This window comes from Marmota flaviventris, chromosome 14 (genome assembly GCF_047511675.1).
Source record: "Marmota flaviventris isolate mMarFla1 chromosome 14, mMarFla1.hap1, whole genome shotgun sequence".
Taxonomy (NCBI): domain Eukaryota; kingdom Metazoa; phylum Chordata; class Mammalia; order Rodentia; family Sciuridae; genus Marmota; species Marmota flaviventris.
The window spans coordinates 86,965,463-86,981,828 of NC_092511.1; the positions used below are offsets into that span (position 1 = coordinate 86,965,463).

General features: G+C 38.0%; 1 protein-coding gene and 1 pseudogene across 3 annotated transcripts; one reads left to right on the plus strand and one right to left on the minus strand.

Annotated features, from left to right (window-relative positions):
- The first annotated feature begins 44 nt into the window (after positions 1–44).
- Positions 45–11,610, plus strand: Mitd1 (microtubule interacting and trafficking domain containing 1). 3 transcript variants are annotated; one of them, XM_027950656.2, is made up of 7 exons: positions 45–239; positions 3,670–3,771; positions 6,215–6,351; positions 6,970–7,056; positions 9,475–9,593; positions 10,519–10,579; positions 11,048–11,610. In XM_027950656.2, exons 1-7 carry the CDS (start codon positions 89–91, stop codon positions 11,141–11,143), a joined length of 753 nt encoding a protein of 250 aa, XP_027806457.1. In that variant the 5' UTR covers positions 45–88; the 3' UTR covers positions 11,144–11,610. The 3 variants fall into 3 exon arrangements, with proteins under 3 accessions (XP_027806457.1, XP_027806458.1, XP_071457947.1); XM_027950657.2 differs by having other exon boundaries at positions 9,478–9,593; XM_071601846.1 differs by having other exon boundaries at positions 10,519–10,635; positions 11,048–11,136.
- LOC114104503 (cytochrome c oxidase subunit 7A2-like, mitochondrial pseudogene) lies at positions 7,639–9,484 on the minus strand (annotated as a pseudogene).
- Positions 11,611–16,366: the final 4,756 nt, after the last annotated feature.

Genomic DNA, 16,366 nt, shown 5'->3' on the forward strand with positions numbered 1-16,366 from the left:
TAGGGAGAGAGCGCAGGCGCGTGGCGTCACGTGACCGCTTCTGGGCAGCGCGGCTCACCGGGGTAGGCTGAGCGGAGTTCTTGTAATTATGGCCAAGCCCCGGGTGGCGCTGGATGCGGAGAGCACGGCTGCGGCCACTGTGCTAAAACGGGCGGTGGAACTAGATTCGGAGTCTCGGTACCAGCAAGCTCTTTTGTGCTACCAGGAGGGGATTGACCTGCTCCTGCAGGTTCTGAAAGGTGAGCTGTGAGCCTCGGAGGGCATAAGGACCGTAAGTTTCGATTTCCGCTTTATCTGCAGTGAAATGAAACCTGAAAGTGATTCTTCCACCAGGAAACAGATAAGAAGGTGGGATGTCTACAGGACAAATGGGCTAGTTTCTTCTCTCTCTTTTTCAAGTATTATTATTATTTTTTAGTTGTTGATGGGCCTTTATTTTATTTATTTGTACGTGGTGCTGAGAATCGAACCCAGTGCCTCACGCATGCCAGGCAAGCGCGCTACCACTGAGCCACAACCCCAGTCCCTGGTTTCTTCTTTATGTCTGTGATAGATTGATGTCATCATGAAAATGGGGGGGGGGGGGTACTATTCTAGATTTTAAAAGACTTAATGAGACATAACAAAATTACTATATAATCCTTGATAGATGGTAGGTGGGTTTGAACGAACTTTAAAAGACATTTTTGATCAGTTAAGAAAGTTTCGGTGGATTCGGTGACACTGAAATTACTAATTTTGTTAAGCATTTTTTTCCCCCTGAAAACTGTCAATATTTAGAGATGCAGACTGAAGTGTTTCAGAAAGAAATATTGTGACATCAGTATTAATTTTACTTAAACAAGAAAATTTTTTTAAAAGTTTAGGGAGGCTGGGGTTGTGGCTCAGCGGCGCGCTTGCCTGGCATGCGTCAGGCACTGGGTTGATTCTCGGCACCACATACAAATAAATAAAATAAAGGTCCATCAACAACTTAAAAATATTAAAAAAAAAAAGTTGGGGCTGGGAGTGTAGCTCAGTGATAGAGCACTTGCCCAACATGGCTGGAGGCCCTAGTTCAATTCCCAGCATAAATAAATAAATAGGCAAAGCTGCTAACAGTTTTTAAAATCCAAATAATGGATAATTAATATGTTCATTATAGTACTATGCTTTTTTGTTTAAACATTTTGTTTGAACATTTTCATTAAAACATCAAAAGTAAATTTTTTTTTTCTTAAATAGATGTACTGAAATTCGGTATAACAAATACACAGGGTTATAGGTAGACACATGAGAATTTTTGTGTTATATAGTTATTCATTATTGAAAAGTAACTCAAAATTCCTTTACTCTCAGCACAACCCTGACTCATAGAAGACACCCAATAATTGGGTAGTAAATTGACTAGCCCCTACACCCCAATCCAGGAGCCCCAGTGTGATCTAAGATGATTTCCTGGGTGCTTTCTGGTTGAAGCTTGTTATAATTTAAGTTTACAGAAGCTTTAAGAGAGCAGAGGGTTTCCTTCAAAGTTTGGTGCCTTTTTTTTTTTTTTTTTCCAAAACTCTATAAACACCTTTGTAGAGCCTATTTAATGGTGACGACGATAATGATGGTGAGGTCTGGTTTCATAATTAATATTGTTCTATGAATCATGAGTTGATGGCATTCTAATTTCCTTGCATGGAAGAGTAGTTAGCTTTCAAGTTCTGCCACTAGGAGATGGTAGTACCACAAGTGGAGCCCAAGGCTTTCATGACTTCTATACTGAATCACAAAATGAGAAATGGTATAGTGTCAGGTGGAACCCTGCTGAAGTCCTGGCTGCTGTAGGAATCTGAAACAGGAGAATCATAGGAGTTCTGCTCCAATGTGCTTCATTGATCCCAGAGCCATTACAGAAACAGGGACATGACAGAGACAGGTTAAGACCTCAATGCAAATAACTTTAATGTAGAGAATGTGTCTGGAGAGAGAGACAAGTGCAATGAGGATTTAAACAGGTAAATGTCGTATGGGGATAGAAAGGTAGAGGAGGTGTTTGGTAGAGGATTTGGAGGAAAAAGAATTCCAGAGGTCAGAAATTCAGCTAAGAATAGGCATATTGTTTGTTTTTGTTTTACCAATAAATAGTTGAGTTTGGTTCAGCGTTTGTATGAGGAAGAGTGAGAAAAAAATAAAAGTTTAAAGTAGCTAGAGTTTTGGATCACACTGGACTCATTCTGTAGGCTAGGAGAATGACAGTATTACAATTGTATTTCAGTGTTAGTATTTCTTAGGAATATGCTTTCTCTCATGTATTTTCATGACACACTCCCTCTCCTATTACAGGCCTTTACACAAATAACACCTTTGTGAGGCTTTCCCTGATCTCCAGTATAAAGTTACAACCCCATCCTAGCCCTCCCTGTCTGCCTTCTTTTTTTTTTTTAATTTAATAGCACTTATCACAATCTATTGAATGTATTTTAACAATTTATTTTTATTGTTGTCTTTCTTCCCACTTAAAGGGGAGAATTTTGTCTCTTTTATTACCCGCTGTATTCCCAGTGCTTAGAACAATGTCTGGAAGGTAGTTAAGCTCTCACTAATTATTTCTTGAATAAATGACTGAATATGCTAAGGGTGTAGGATAGATATTAGCCTATAGACCCTGGATTCCAACAGACAAATGAGAGTTCCTCCTGGTATTCCAAGGAGAGGTGATAGGGCCTGAATGAACCAGAGATGCTATCAATATTAGGATAAGGAGGGGACAGTATAGATGTTGAATTACTAGCATTGGCACATGATTGGATGTGGGGGTGAAGTTTCATTGGCAATCAAAGATAACTGTAGAGTTTCAACCTTGGAAAATCAAAGCATGATGATTGAAGGGTAGCCTACAGTGTCTACCATTGCCAGCTGATCAAAGACGATGACTAAGAAAGGACTACTACTTTTGTACAACTAGAAAAGACTACTATATTGCTGAGCTTAGCTTTTGAAATCACTTAGAAATATTTCATTCCTAAAGACCAAATGGCAAGTAATTAAATTGAGTGGGCAAATGCAGACTTATTTTTCCAAGAAAGAAAACATTAGTTGAAAAATTGGTAAAATTCAAATAAAGTTTGATAAAAAAATGAGAAATTAAAAATGAAACTATTATGGAAAATATAAGCAATGTCGAAGGAAGGAAAAGAAGAAATCAGAAATGATTCGGTGGGGTAGATAAGATTTTTTTGGCAACATGGTCAAAAATAACATGTTTTTTTTTTTTTTTTGTGGGGTGGCTGAGAAAATAATTGAGCTAATTATAAATGAAGTTGTCTGAAAGAAGTTGGTTTTATGGAAGATAGTTCTTGTTATCTTTTAATTATGCTAAAATTTAAAACTTGTGGGTAATTAGGACAAAACAGTGCTTGGACTCAGGTTTAATACGTAGGAAGGTATCTTTCTCAGCCCACCAGGTTTGGTTTCCTGTGGGTGATAGCATCAGAGACCCATTCCTAAACAAAGCTGCTTCAGGTGCTTACTAAAAGTGAATATCCTGCATCAAGCTGAATTTGAGCTTAGCATCTATATATTTTAGAACTAAGACAAACAGTGCTAAAATAGGAAATTTTGGGGAAACTGGACATAATGCTTGAACTAAATAGAAAAACTGTTTTGAGACTTGAGATTTTTTTTTTTTTTTTTTAATAGGGACCAAAGATGATGCTAAAAAACGTACTCTCAGAGAAAAAATTTCAGGCTACATGGATAGAGCAGAAAACATAAAGAAATATGTGGATCAAGAAAAAGAAGGTAAAAAGACTACTTTCAGAAAATGTGTCCAGGACTGGGGTGTGGCTTGGTAGTAGAGTGCTTCCTTAACCTAGCATATGTGAGGCCCTCAGTTCAATCCCCAGCACTAAAAAACAAACAAACAAACAAAAAACAGTAGAAAGAAAATGTGTCTGTAAGTTACAGTAATATATTCTATTTACTCAGTATTTCTGGCTTTTGTCCTTTGGACCTCTGTGTGGTATGGACTGTTTGAGCCTGGGAGATTATAGATTTACTCTGTATTTCCTCTTCCCCGTATTGGAGTTATCTTAACCTTTTTTTAAGAAAGCATGCTTGTCTTTTCATTGACACATTTAGCACCCAACACCAACTTAGAACCTGCTGACCTGTTTTATCATTTCAATCTCATTAGAACTTTAGGTTTCACAGCATGAATCCCCTGAAGTCTACCTGGACGTGTGCCACGGGAAGATTTTGGTGCTTTCCCCCTTTGCGCTTCTGATGAAAGCTATACATACTGCAGAACTTTGCCATTTTTAAAAAGGAATGTGCAGATCCCCAGGAAGCTTGTGTATGGAACCCAGTTTAAGAACTACTACAGAGAAATACTGAATATGGATCCCGGATTTTATTTGAAAGTCTAAAATCATTACAGTAGCCAAAGAAACTCCTGGGACTTCTTTCCGATTTTATTGTGAATCAAAATATTTCAAGAGTTATGTATTCCTAATGATTAGAGGTGAGATTTTAATTCCCTACTCATAAGATCCAGTTTACAGACATCTGTATAAATGGGCATTGCCACTCTTATCTGAAGTGCAGTCTAGGGCCAGTGGTTCTGCAGCCCTCAAAAATAGTGTCCTCAGTCCTTAGTTGATTTTCCTCCACATTCTCACAATCCACTGCCCAGCTCTTCCTAGTGTTCTATACTGACATATCCTGCAGACTCCCACTGAACTGTTTAAGTGGAAATAAAACTGTACTTTCTTCACCATAAGTTCAAATATAGAATGAAATTTACCTCCAAAACAATGAAATATAGTACCACATCAGCACTGAGTTAAGATAACTTATATGACTAGCATGGCTTGAAAATTCATGCATATTTGCTGACATTATCTCTGTGGAAATATTTGGAACAGAATCCAAATCATAACTGTGTGTGTGTGTGTGTGTGTGTGTGCGCGCGCGTGCGCGCGCACGAATTGCCTGGGGGTTGGTTGTTTATAGTGCTAGGAGTTGAACCTAGGACCTTGAACATGCTAGGCAAGTGTTCTACCACTGAGCCACACCCTAGCCCAGCTTTTATTTATTTATTTTTTTGACTTTAAAAAGCTTCTTTTTTTTTTCCTTTATTTAGCTGACTTTGTGCTTATGCTTTCAACACTTTCACAACAAATTTCTGCTCCTGATTAAGAAAGCATGCTTGTCTTTTCATTGACACATTTAGCACCCGACACCAACTTAGACCCTGCTGACCTGTTTTATCATTTCAGTCTCATTAGAACTTTAGGTGTCACAGCACCTGGACATGTGCCACAGGAAGATTTTGGTGCTTTCCCAATCTTCTTGGTACAAAAGTAAACAATTCTGTTCCCAGGGTTTGGGTATAGCCTGATTTTGTAGGCTTTGTTAGGAAAGCCTACAATAGTACATCAAATAATGGGCCATTCTGAGTGCCTCTAAACACTACTCTGCAGAGGGGCCAAACCACTTTAGAGAAGGTGTATAGTGCAATAGCACATAAGTTAAAAATTACCAGTAGGGTTATATTTTTTAAAAACTTTAAAGTTCTCCGATAACTTATTCAAAAATTAGTAACACCAGTAGAATTATCCTATTGATCATGTGACATTGCCAGTCTTTCACTTGAATTATTAAGTTGTACTATAAGTTTCCACTTAAAACATTCTGTAGTGTGATTGGCAGATACACGGCTCTGGACTCAATTGCCAGCACAAAAAATTTAAAAAAGAGAGAGATAAAACAACAACATCTTTTAGTGCTAAGAAAGACTTCTGAATGTCCTGTTAATGTTAATGTTTGTATTTAATAATTTATTAAATTACAAGACCAAAAAAAAAAAAAAAGGATAAGTCTGAAGAGGACCAGCTGCTACTAGTTGTGATTTTACCCATGGTAACAAAAAGTTATCTAATGGGATGCTTTTGTACATACAGTACTCTCTCGAATAAACTTTTTTCTCTGTAGGATCCAGCTCAGAAACCTGTTCCAAGAAACCTCTGGAATTTCCCCTTCCTACTTTAATGAAGATAGAATCACTCATGGAGTGGTTTGTCTTATTTACCTCTGTATGTGTAGCATCTTGTAATATGTACAGAATAGAGTAGACATTCAATAAATATTTTTTGAGAGAATAAGTGTAAAAATTAATTTGTAATTGATCATGAGTAATATAAAATGTATAAAAATTTATATTACTGAAGCTTGTGTCTTATAGATGGAAAATATCACAAGCAAATTAAAATAGAAGAGAATGCGACAGGATTCAGTTATGAGACACTTTTTAAAGAATACCTTAATGAGACAGTTACAGAAGTTTGGATAGAAGATCCTTATATTAGACAGATTCATCAGGTAAGTGAAATACACTAAACTATAATGAAATGTTATTTTAAATGTATAACCAGCCATCCATGTTTGTGGGTTGCACATCTAGATTCAAAGGAAATTGAAAACATCTTTATAAAAAATTGACATATGCCAGGCATGGTGGCACACATCTGTAATCTCAGTGGCTTGGAAGCTGAGGCAAGAGGATCACAAGTTCAAAGCCAGCCTCAGCAAAAGCAAGGCACTAAGCAACTCAGTGAGACCCTGTCTCTACATAAAATACAAAATAGGGCTGGGGATGTGGCTCAGTGATTGAGTGCCCCTGAGTTCAAACCCTGGTGCTCCACCCCCAATAATTTGATGGCTGTCCAAGTTTTTTTCTTGTCATTATTCCCTAAGCAAAATAGTAAAACAATTATTTACATAGGATTTACATTGTATTAGGTAATGCTATTATAAGTATCTACAGATTCAAAGTATTTAGGAGGGTACGCAGATATTCTGTGCAAATACTGCAACATTTTATATAAAGGACTTGAACAACCATGGGTTTTATTATGGTGGGGGTCACTGAAACCAGTGCCCCAGAATACCAAGGGATAACTATGCTAGCTATTAATAACCCATCTCGCTGTCTTTCAGCTATATAACTTACTTCGATTTTGTGAGATGCTTATTAAGAAACCATGTAATGTAAAAACTATTCACCTTCTCACCTCTCTAGATAAGGTAAGTATCTGGAAGAACTTTCTTAACTTACTAATTTTATTCAGTTACAAGGTATAGTCTGATCAAGGAAAACCTTGATGCACTGTATTGGTTAGATCTATTTCCTTGAAATTGAACTTATTATCTAAATAATAAGCATAGCATATCTTGAGAAAAATGCTGTTGATTTTAGGATGTTGACCTTATTTGGCCATTTTGATAACCTCTGTTAGTTTAGGTAGTTTGTTAGTTCCGTGTTTTGGAGGTGATCATGCAGTCTGCACTTTGGGCAGTTTTGTCTCTTTATCTGGGATTAGCAGTTTGATAGAAGGCATCTCTATTTTTATTTTGACCTAAGTAGTAGTTTTTCTAAATAATCATGATTTCCAGGATTACTTGGATAAGTAGGCAGCCCCACTTGAATAACCTAAAGATAATTACTAAAATACATAAAAGGAGACAAGTTGGAATTGTGAATGTTCATGTTAGAAAAAGAACAGTTATTTTTATAAAAACTATTGTTTTCGAAACAACTTCACAATCTTGAGTTACTTGTTATAACAGATATAGAAACTAATAGAACCTTTTTTTCATTCATGTATTTATTCCTCACTCAAAATAAGTCATAATTTAAAGCCATAATTTTTCCACATTTTTAATTGGTACATTATAGCTGTACATACTGGTGGAATTTGTTGTTACATGTTTGTACATAGCATACAATATATCAATATAATTTGGTCAATGGCATTCCCCAGTGTTTCCACTCTTCCCTCCTCCCTACCCCAGGTCCCTTTCCTCTGTTCTACTGATCTCCCTCCAATTTTCATGAGATTCCCACTCTCCCTTTTCTTTTTTCCTTTCTAGTGTTCATATATAAGATAAAACATACAACTGTTGGCCTTCTGGGTTTGTAAAGCCATAATATTTTAAAAGATAAAGGAGAATTTGTGATGTTAACAAGACAAGTACCAGTCTAAGGTGCAACACTGAACAGTTGTTCTCTTTTTCCTATAGTGGAATAAATGCATGACAGTTACACATAAAATTTCACTAAAGATCTGGAATGAGGCAAATAATTCTTCGAAACAAACTGTCCAATGAGCAGAGGCATGCTGCAAATATTTTTCTGTTAATATTTTACTATAAGATGAAAAAATTTCCAAAGTGACTACTAATTCAGATCCTTCATTTCCTGTGCCTGGCCTTGAATTCTATCTTCCTTCCTTGGTGACATCCAAATCCAGGAAGGTTTCTGCATTCCATGCTGAAAAATGCATTCCTCAGCACAGATGGACATTAATGAGCCCATGTGCAACCTTCATGCAGTACCTCCAGGGAAGTCAGGAGCTCAAAACACAGAGCACAGCATCATTTATATAAAAAATAATTTTGGCTGGAGATATAGCTCAGTTGGTAGAGTGCTTGTCTCACATGCACAAGGCCCTGGGTTCAATCCCAGCACCACCAAAAAAACAAAACAAAACACTCATATATGTGTGTGTGTGTGTGTACATTTATATAAACAATTTTAACTGTCAAATGAGCTCTGACTTTTGAAGACCACATATATAAACAAACCAAAATACTGTCTTCATATCTTTTTTTTTTTTTGTAAAAAGTTGAGTAAACCATCAAAGTAGGAAAAAAAGTACAGAAACCATGAAAAATGAAAATTTAAAGGGTTTATGCCAAAAAAGACAAACCAGTCCTCTCCAGCCCAACTCATCTGTTTTGGGGCGGTGAAATTATATACAGGGTTATCAGGCAGTAGATGGTCCCTCCCATAGTTACCGCCATGCAGCTCTAATAAAGCGTTCAGTCAAGCAGGCCTCATTTCAGGTGGATGTGCACACCATTGGATTCCTGGAAAAACTTCTGTATCTCTGGAACTTTGTTCTTCCCAGCATAATCATATGCAATGGGACTGGTGGTCAGTTTAGATGGCATGACAAATATGATAGGTGGCTCTTCTCTGGAAACCAGAGACCTTAATCCATGGAATGTGTCACATGAGTGGACTTCAGAAACTTCATACACACAGTAAAGATACATCTTAATCTGGGGGCTGGGGTTGTGGCTCAGTGGCAGAGCGCTTGCCTAGCATGTGTGAATCACTGGGTTTGATTCTCAGCACCCCATATAAATAAATAAAAAATAAAGGTCCATCAGCAACTAAAAAAAAATTAAGAAAAAAGAAAGATACATCTTAATCTGGAAGAGCCCACAGACTTGTAGGCCTCTTAAGCCCAAACTCCAGCCAACTTCTGCATGAAGTCACTCAACTCATAATACATGATAACCTGAGTCCACAGCTAATGCTGTGTGACCACCTATAGAACCTTTTCATATTAATCCATCTATACAATATTCATTGTATAGCTTAGGGATAATTTAAAATATTAATAAATAAGGCAGCAATTATATTTTTGCTCTTAGCAGGGGTGTGTGAAAGAGTCACAAAGAAATGGCCTAGAAGAAATAAAAACGTCACTCAGTAGACATGGAGTGCTGTTGGAAATAGAATACTCTTCTTCAATACATGACCGAGAAATTAGGTTAGTGTACAGTATTTTTATTTTTATACAATTGAAATATATGTTTAAAATTTTTCTTAATAAATGTCATAATTGCATGTAAATATTACATTTAAATATTCAAAATTCAAATAAAGCTCAGTTCTAGTAATTTCACTTTTGAAAAGAGGAAAACCTTAGCTTACTTTGTTCTGTGAGTATAATATTTCCTAACTGAATTGAATTTACATGTTCTATGTCATGTGGGAAGAGGCAGTACTGCTTTTCTGCATGGTACATTAAGTATTATGATATTGAAATAATTCTTTTTCTAATGAAATTAATATTTAGTGTGGTTTTCCTTAAAGTAGGTAAGTAAATATTTTGATGGACACAACAGTATGCTGAGTCAATAAGAAAACAGTATATGCGGTTATTTTTATAATATTTTCCCTCTGTTTAGAACAGTGGTTTTCATAATGATAGCAATGGCACCCTTATTTTTAATGAAAATTAACTTAAATATGCAGAACAGATGAAAATATAGTTGCTGAGGTTGCAACAGGGGTAAAGGTCCAGGACTCTTCCTGCTCACTTTCACCATCTGCAGGTGGGAAAACCCCCAGAACACCTCGATCCCTTGACTGACAGCTTCCCTGAATATATTTGGTAACCACTTGTTAGCAGAACAGGGAAATTTTATCAACAAGCTGAAATTCAAGAATAAATTTTAATTTAATTGTTAGATTTTTTAATAGCTAATCAAATCAGCTAATTATTTCTGTGGTCCTTTTGTTTCATTGTAAACAGAGCCCGTGATTAACCCCAGGTTAGATTGAACTTGTGTCATTGGAGGAAGTGGTTTTCTTGGTTAGGGGGAAATTTTGCTCCTACTTAACACAATACAGCTTTAATAATTGTCTGATTTTAATGCCTTGAATATAATACTCTGTATTAATTTCAATAGGTTCAACAATGGATGGATGATTAAGATCGGAAGGGGACTCGATTATTTTAAGAAACTGCAGGTAGGAAGCTAGGCATGGTGGCAATGCCTATAATCCCAGCAGCTTGGAAGACTGAGGTAGGAGGATTGCCAAGTTCAAAGCCAACTTTAGCAACTTAGCGAGATCCTATCTCTAAATAAAATATTAAAAGGGCTAGGGGGCGTTGGGGATGTGGCTCAAGCGGTAGCACGCTCGCCTGGCATGCGAGCAGCCCAGGTTCGATCCTCAGCACCACATACAAACAAAGATGTTGTGTCCGCTGATAACTAAAAAATAAATATTGAAATTCTCTCTCTCTCTCTTTAAAAAAAAAAAAAAAAAGGGCTAGGGATATGGCTCAGTGGTTAAGTGCCCCAGGCTCAATTCCTGATAGCAAAAAAAAAAAAAGGAAAAAGAAAGAAACTGCAGGTAGGACATAATTTTATGAGTTAGTTTGTAGTGCTGTTTTTGTATAACTTTTATCTATATGTATATGTATTTTCTTCCTAGGGTCGTTTTCCCCTTGGATACCATGATTTTGACCTGAGGCCATGTCATGAAACAACAGTGGACATTTTTCATAACAAGCATACAAAAAAAATATGATGGATAGTGGCCTAGTCAATATATATTTCTACTTTCAGTGATATCTTAGTCCATTTTCTGTTGCTATACCTGAATACCACAGGCTGGATAATTTATAAAGAATAGAGGTTTATTTAGCTCTTGGTGGAGGCTAAGACATCTTAAGAACATGGTGCTGGCAACTGGTGAGGACCTTCTTTCTGCACATGGAGGACGGCATCACATGGCAAGACAAAGCAAGCATGCCAGAGAGCTCACTTTTATAACAAAGCCACTCCTGTGAGGCACAGCCCTCATGACCCAGTCATCTTCCAAAGGTCCCACCTCAACACTGCTGTACTGGGGACCACGTTTTCAACACATGAACTCTTGGGGAACACATTTAAACTATAGCAAGTGAACATAAGATTTTTTATAAATTATTTTTTTACTATGAATAGACCTTTCCTATAATAAATGAATTAACAATAAACTTACGTTTCTACTCATTTATGAATTCTGTGTGTCAACTGTAGGAACAATCAGATATTTTGGCAAATGCATTACTCAATAGGTCTACAGTGTTTCTTTTTATATAGTCATATAGCTGGTTAAGATTTTGCCAGCTTTTTCTCTATTTGGCTGTTGGAAAATAAGTCAACAAATAATGAGCATCTCTTATGATGTGAGCTGGATGTTATTATTGCCCCTGGGAGTTTAGAGTTCAAGAGGGAAAATCATAGTTTACAGTGATCTTAAGAGAGAGATGGGTTTGGGGTGGGGGATATAGCTGGGGATATGGCTAGGGATATAGCTCAGTGGTAGAGTGCATGCTTAGCATTTGCAAGGTCCTGGGTTTGATCTCTCAGTATTTACCCCCGGCTCCCTCACCAAAAGAACAAAAACAAAAGTACGATATTAACTATTAAAATTTTAAAAATTGTCTTTGGCAGACATTCACCAACACTCCGTGGTCTCCTATTACCTAGCCCCATGAAGGCAGATCAACTCATTTAGTCATCCTGATGCACATACTGCCCCTCATTCACCTTGGCTGACACCTTTATAAAGCCTTACAGCTTAGAATCAACTGTTCTGGATAAGCTCATCCATCCAGATGCCAGGTGATTGGTTGGGGACAAAGACTAGGTTCCATGGTCACAGGCTGGAAGAGGAAATATATGCTGGAGGCAATGGGCAGTGCACAAATTAAAGAATAAACTAAGCCAGAGGAAAACAAGTACCCCAGGATTCAGTACTGGAGAGTGCACACATAAACATCTGGAGAATATGCCTACGGAGAGGAACAAAGAATATGAACAAGAATATTCTTAGCATGGAGGAACAAAGCCAGGTAGAGACCTTTGGCTGTCCTGGGCGGGCTCAGACATGTTTATTTAGCTTTCATGAGCCAGTAGGTACATGATTGAATTGGTATAAAAGGCAAGGAAGGAATTACAGAAAGGTTCCTGGTACTTTTCTTTGATGCTTTCAGGTTTAGAAGCTGAAAATGCTAAACCTAAAAAATTCAGGGTCTGAGAACACTTGGATTTTAGGCCTAACAAAAGTTCCTTTCAGCATCTTAGCTTATCCTCATGGTGTGGAAGTGGCACAGCTTTTCATTTGGGTGAGGACATCTCTACCTTCCTATTAAAATAATACTGATTTCTAGGGGCTGGGGTTGTGGCTCAGTGGTAGAGCACTCGCCTAGCACATGTGAGGCACTGGGTTCGATCCTCAGCACCACATCAAATTGAAATAAAGATATTGTGTGTCTACCTACAACTAAAGAATAAATATTAAAAAAAAAATAATAAGGGGCTGCGGATGTGGCTCAAGCGGTAGCGCGCTTGCCTGGCATGCATGCGGCCCGGGTTCGATCCTCAGCACCACATACAAAGATGTTGTGTCCGCCGAAAACTAAAAAATAAATAAATATTAAAAAATTCTCTCTCTCTTTAAAAAAATAATAATACTGATTTCTAGACATATGTACATGTCACTGTAGAGAATCTGCAGTCTACAACCCTCTAAATTATTTTTCATTCAGTTCCTATAAAAATCCCATCGAAAGGCAGGGGATGTAGCTCAGTGGGCCCTGGATTCAATCCCAGCATGGGAGGGGGGAAGGGACCCTGGCTGAGAGAGTATTTAAGGAAAAGTTCCATTATTCTATATATATGGGGCCCCCAGATCAAATTAGAACAGTAGAAGGCTACCAGGTGCAAGCTTAAATATGTCAAGGAATGTATAAGAACTAAAGGAACAACTACAAGTTTTACAGAAAGATGTAAGAAAACTCAGAAAACTGGAAAGAAAAATTACATGTTTTTTTAGTTGTAGGTGGATAGTATGTTTTTATTTTATTTGTTTATTTTTATGTGGTGCTAAGGATCAAACCCAGTGCCTCTCATATGCTAGGCAAGCACTCTGCCACTGAGCTACAGTCCCAGCTCCTAAATTACATTCTTGAATGGAAGGTTTCCTGTCAGTTCTCCTTAAATTGGTTCATATGTTAGATGACGAAGATGACTAGCACTAGGAGACTTGCTCGACACAATTATAAGACACAGCTACAATAATTCTTTAAACATGAATTGGCATAGGAATGGCTAACAGTGGAATACAATAAAGAACTTAGAAACAGAAAGTCAGTCTGTGTGTGCGGATAATATGTAATAAACATGTCAGTTTAGTGGTTGGAAAAAATATTAGATCTCTGTCCTGCTCTACTTAAATAATCCTAAATGAATGAATGAAAACTAATTAAATAGAAAACCCAAGTGTATTTTTAAACCCCTATTAAATATATAAACATAATACAAAACCCAGGAACTGTCAAAGGAAGAGCAAAAGAACAGATCATATATTAAAACAGAAGAACCCAGGGCTAGGGTTGTGGCTCAGTGGTAGAGCACTTGCCTAGCATATTTGAGGCCCTGGGTTCAATTCTCAGCACCACATATAAATAAATAAAATAAAGATCTATTGACAACTAAAAAAAGAAAAAAAAAAACCAGAAGGAACCAAAATGAAGTTTAGAAACATGAAAGATCAAATTGACAACATATAAAAAAGTTTTAAGATTCCTGATATGTAAGAAAGATGGTGTGATTTTCAGCAGTGACCCTGATCTGCCCTTTAGCCTCATTGAGTAGCTGGCTCTTTGAGCACCATTCACTGGTCTTTCCTGCCAGTGTGAGCATCCCCAGCCAGGTGCTGCCCTACTTTTTGTGCTTCATGAACCAACTTCTTAAAAGGTTTCTCTCTAAACAGTTCTTTCCCATTTGTGCACCAACTGTTCATACTTTCCACCACTTCACTTGCTGCTGTCCCAGTCACTCCACTGAAATTGCTTTTGGTAAGCTCAATAGTGACCTCCATACCACCATATCTAATCAGCACTTCTTAACACCTTCGTATTGACCTTTGGGGGCATGTGACCAAGCTGGTCCTTTTCTTCTTGAAACTCAGCTTCTGGGAAACATGCATTTCTCTTCCATCCTTCCTTTTGAACAGTACAGTTGGGGTCAAGGGTGCTAGCTCAGTGGTAGAGTGTGTGCTTAGCATGTTCAAGGCCCTGGGTTTGATTCTAGACACAAAACAAAAAAACACTACAGTTCCCCTGAAGTAGGTAGTAACCACTTTTCTTCAACCCATACTTTCCTGGAGCGACTGTAACAGTAAGTTTTCTTAGTAAAAAGCAATAAAAACTGCTGCTACTTGATGTAAGCAGGATGTATGTGGAGAGCATTAAAAGGCTGGTAAGTGGTTTAAACCATCACCATGAGAGTTATAGACTGAAATGTGGAGGCTTTGCAGGGAAGATTTGTAACCCAGAATTAATCATGTCACCCTGTGATAAGGGATGGATGTGGTAGCCTACATCACTTCTGTTACTGGCACTGCCACTGCCAGCCTCACTGCCTTTACTACCCCAGAAAGTCAGGCTCCTGGACTGTCTAAGGGTTTTCACCCATTTAGGGTTCTCTGCATCACTACTTTCAAAGTTTGGAGCAGGTGCCTCTGACTGGCACAGCCTAGCTCTTGCATCCATGCCCTCACAAATCATATTTGTGAAATTAAAATCTTCCTCACTAGGCCATCCCCGCTTTGAGATAACCTGTTGTAGGCAGAACCCTGCATCCACACCTGTTCTTCCTCTTCTAAAAAATAGAAAAATGTAGCCATATGTAGAGATCAGGTCGTTAAAGAGGCAATTGAGTTAAAATGAAGTGTTTGAGTGGGCCTTAATCGATGTGACTGAGGTCCTAAGAGGACCTCACAGATATGCATGCATTCAGAGGGAAGCTGTGGGAATATGGGGTGCTTGTCCACAAGCCAAGGTCTCAGAAGACACCCTATCTTGAACTTGGAGCCATCCAATCAGTGGGTGTTATGGTAGCCCTAGCAAGTTAACATAGTCTCATTATTTCCTTTTTAAATGAACCAAAATTAAGCCATGTCCTGAAAATAGGAATCATCCATCCCTCATTTTTTTTTTGTCTTTTAAAAATTTGTTCTAATTAGTTATATATGACAGCAGAATGCATTTCAACTCATTGCTATCCCTAATTTTTAAAATTTTTTTTATAGTTGTAGATGGACAGCATGCCTTAGGTTTTTTTTTTTTTTTTCTAATGTGGTGCTGAGGATCGAACCCAGTGCCTCACACATGCTAGGCAAGCACTCTGCCACTGAGCTACAGCCCCATCCCCGCCATCCTTAATTTTTAACAAGGGCCGAACACTGTCCACTTCTTTCCATGGCACTTGCCTGCACCTCAGCAGTAGCTTCCAACTACTGGCCACTCCCAATCTTGCTTCATTCCAGTCCATTCTCCACAGAACAGTAATCTTTATTAAAACTTCTTATCGCACTTAAGACCAAGCTCTCCTGTAGCCTATTAGTCTCTACATGATCTGGTCTCTACCCATCTCCACCTTCACCTTTCCTGATTTTCCACCTTGTTTGCCTATTCCCTCAACACTGTCAAGAAGCCCAGTCTTTCCTGCTTTAGAGCCTTCCTGTATGCTGTTCTGTTTGGCAAATTGTACTTGCCACTGAAATCTCATTGCAGATCTTATGACTATGAAATTCCTTCTGTGGGGATGAGTAACTGTGTTCCCTCTCCTTGAATTTGTGCTTGAGACCCCAGAAGTGATACTATATTACTTCCAAAGCTGTGGCATAAAATAGGTTCTGCCCTGCTTCTTTGGTTGCTTGTTCTTGGAACCCATCCACCTGCTTGTGAGGAAGTCCAGG

Bases quoted from the DNA above. Each gene is read 5' to 3' on its own strand.
- Mitd1 (XM_027950656.2), top strand. From the start codon at position 89: ATGGCCAAGCCCCGGGTGGCGCTGGATGCGGAGAGCACGGCTGCGGCC. The intron at 7,057-9,474 runs GTAAGTATCTGG...TTTTGCTCTTAG, and splicing joins TTCTCACCTCTCTAGATAAG to CAGGGGTGTGTGAAAGAGTC. The intron at 9,594-10,518 runs GTTAGTGTACAG...TAATTTCAATAG, and splicing joins ATACATGACCGAGAAATTAG to GTTCAACAATGGATGGATGA.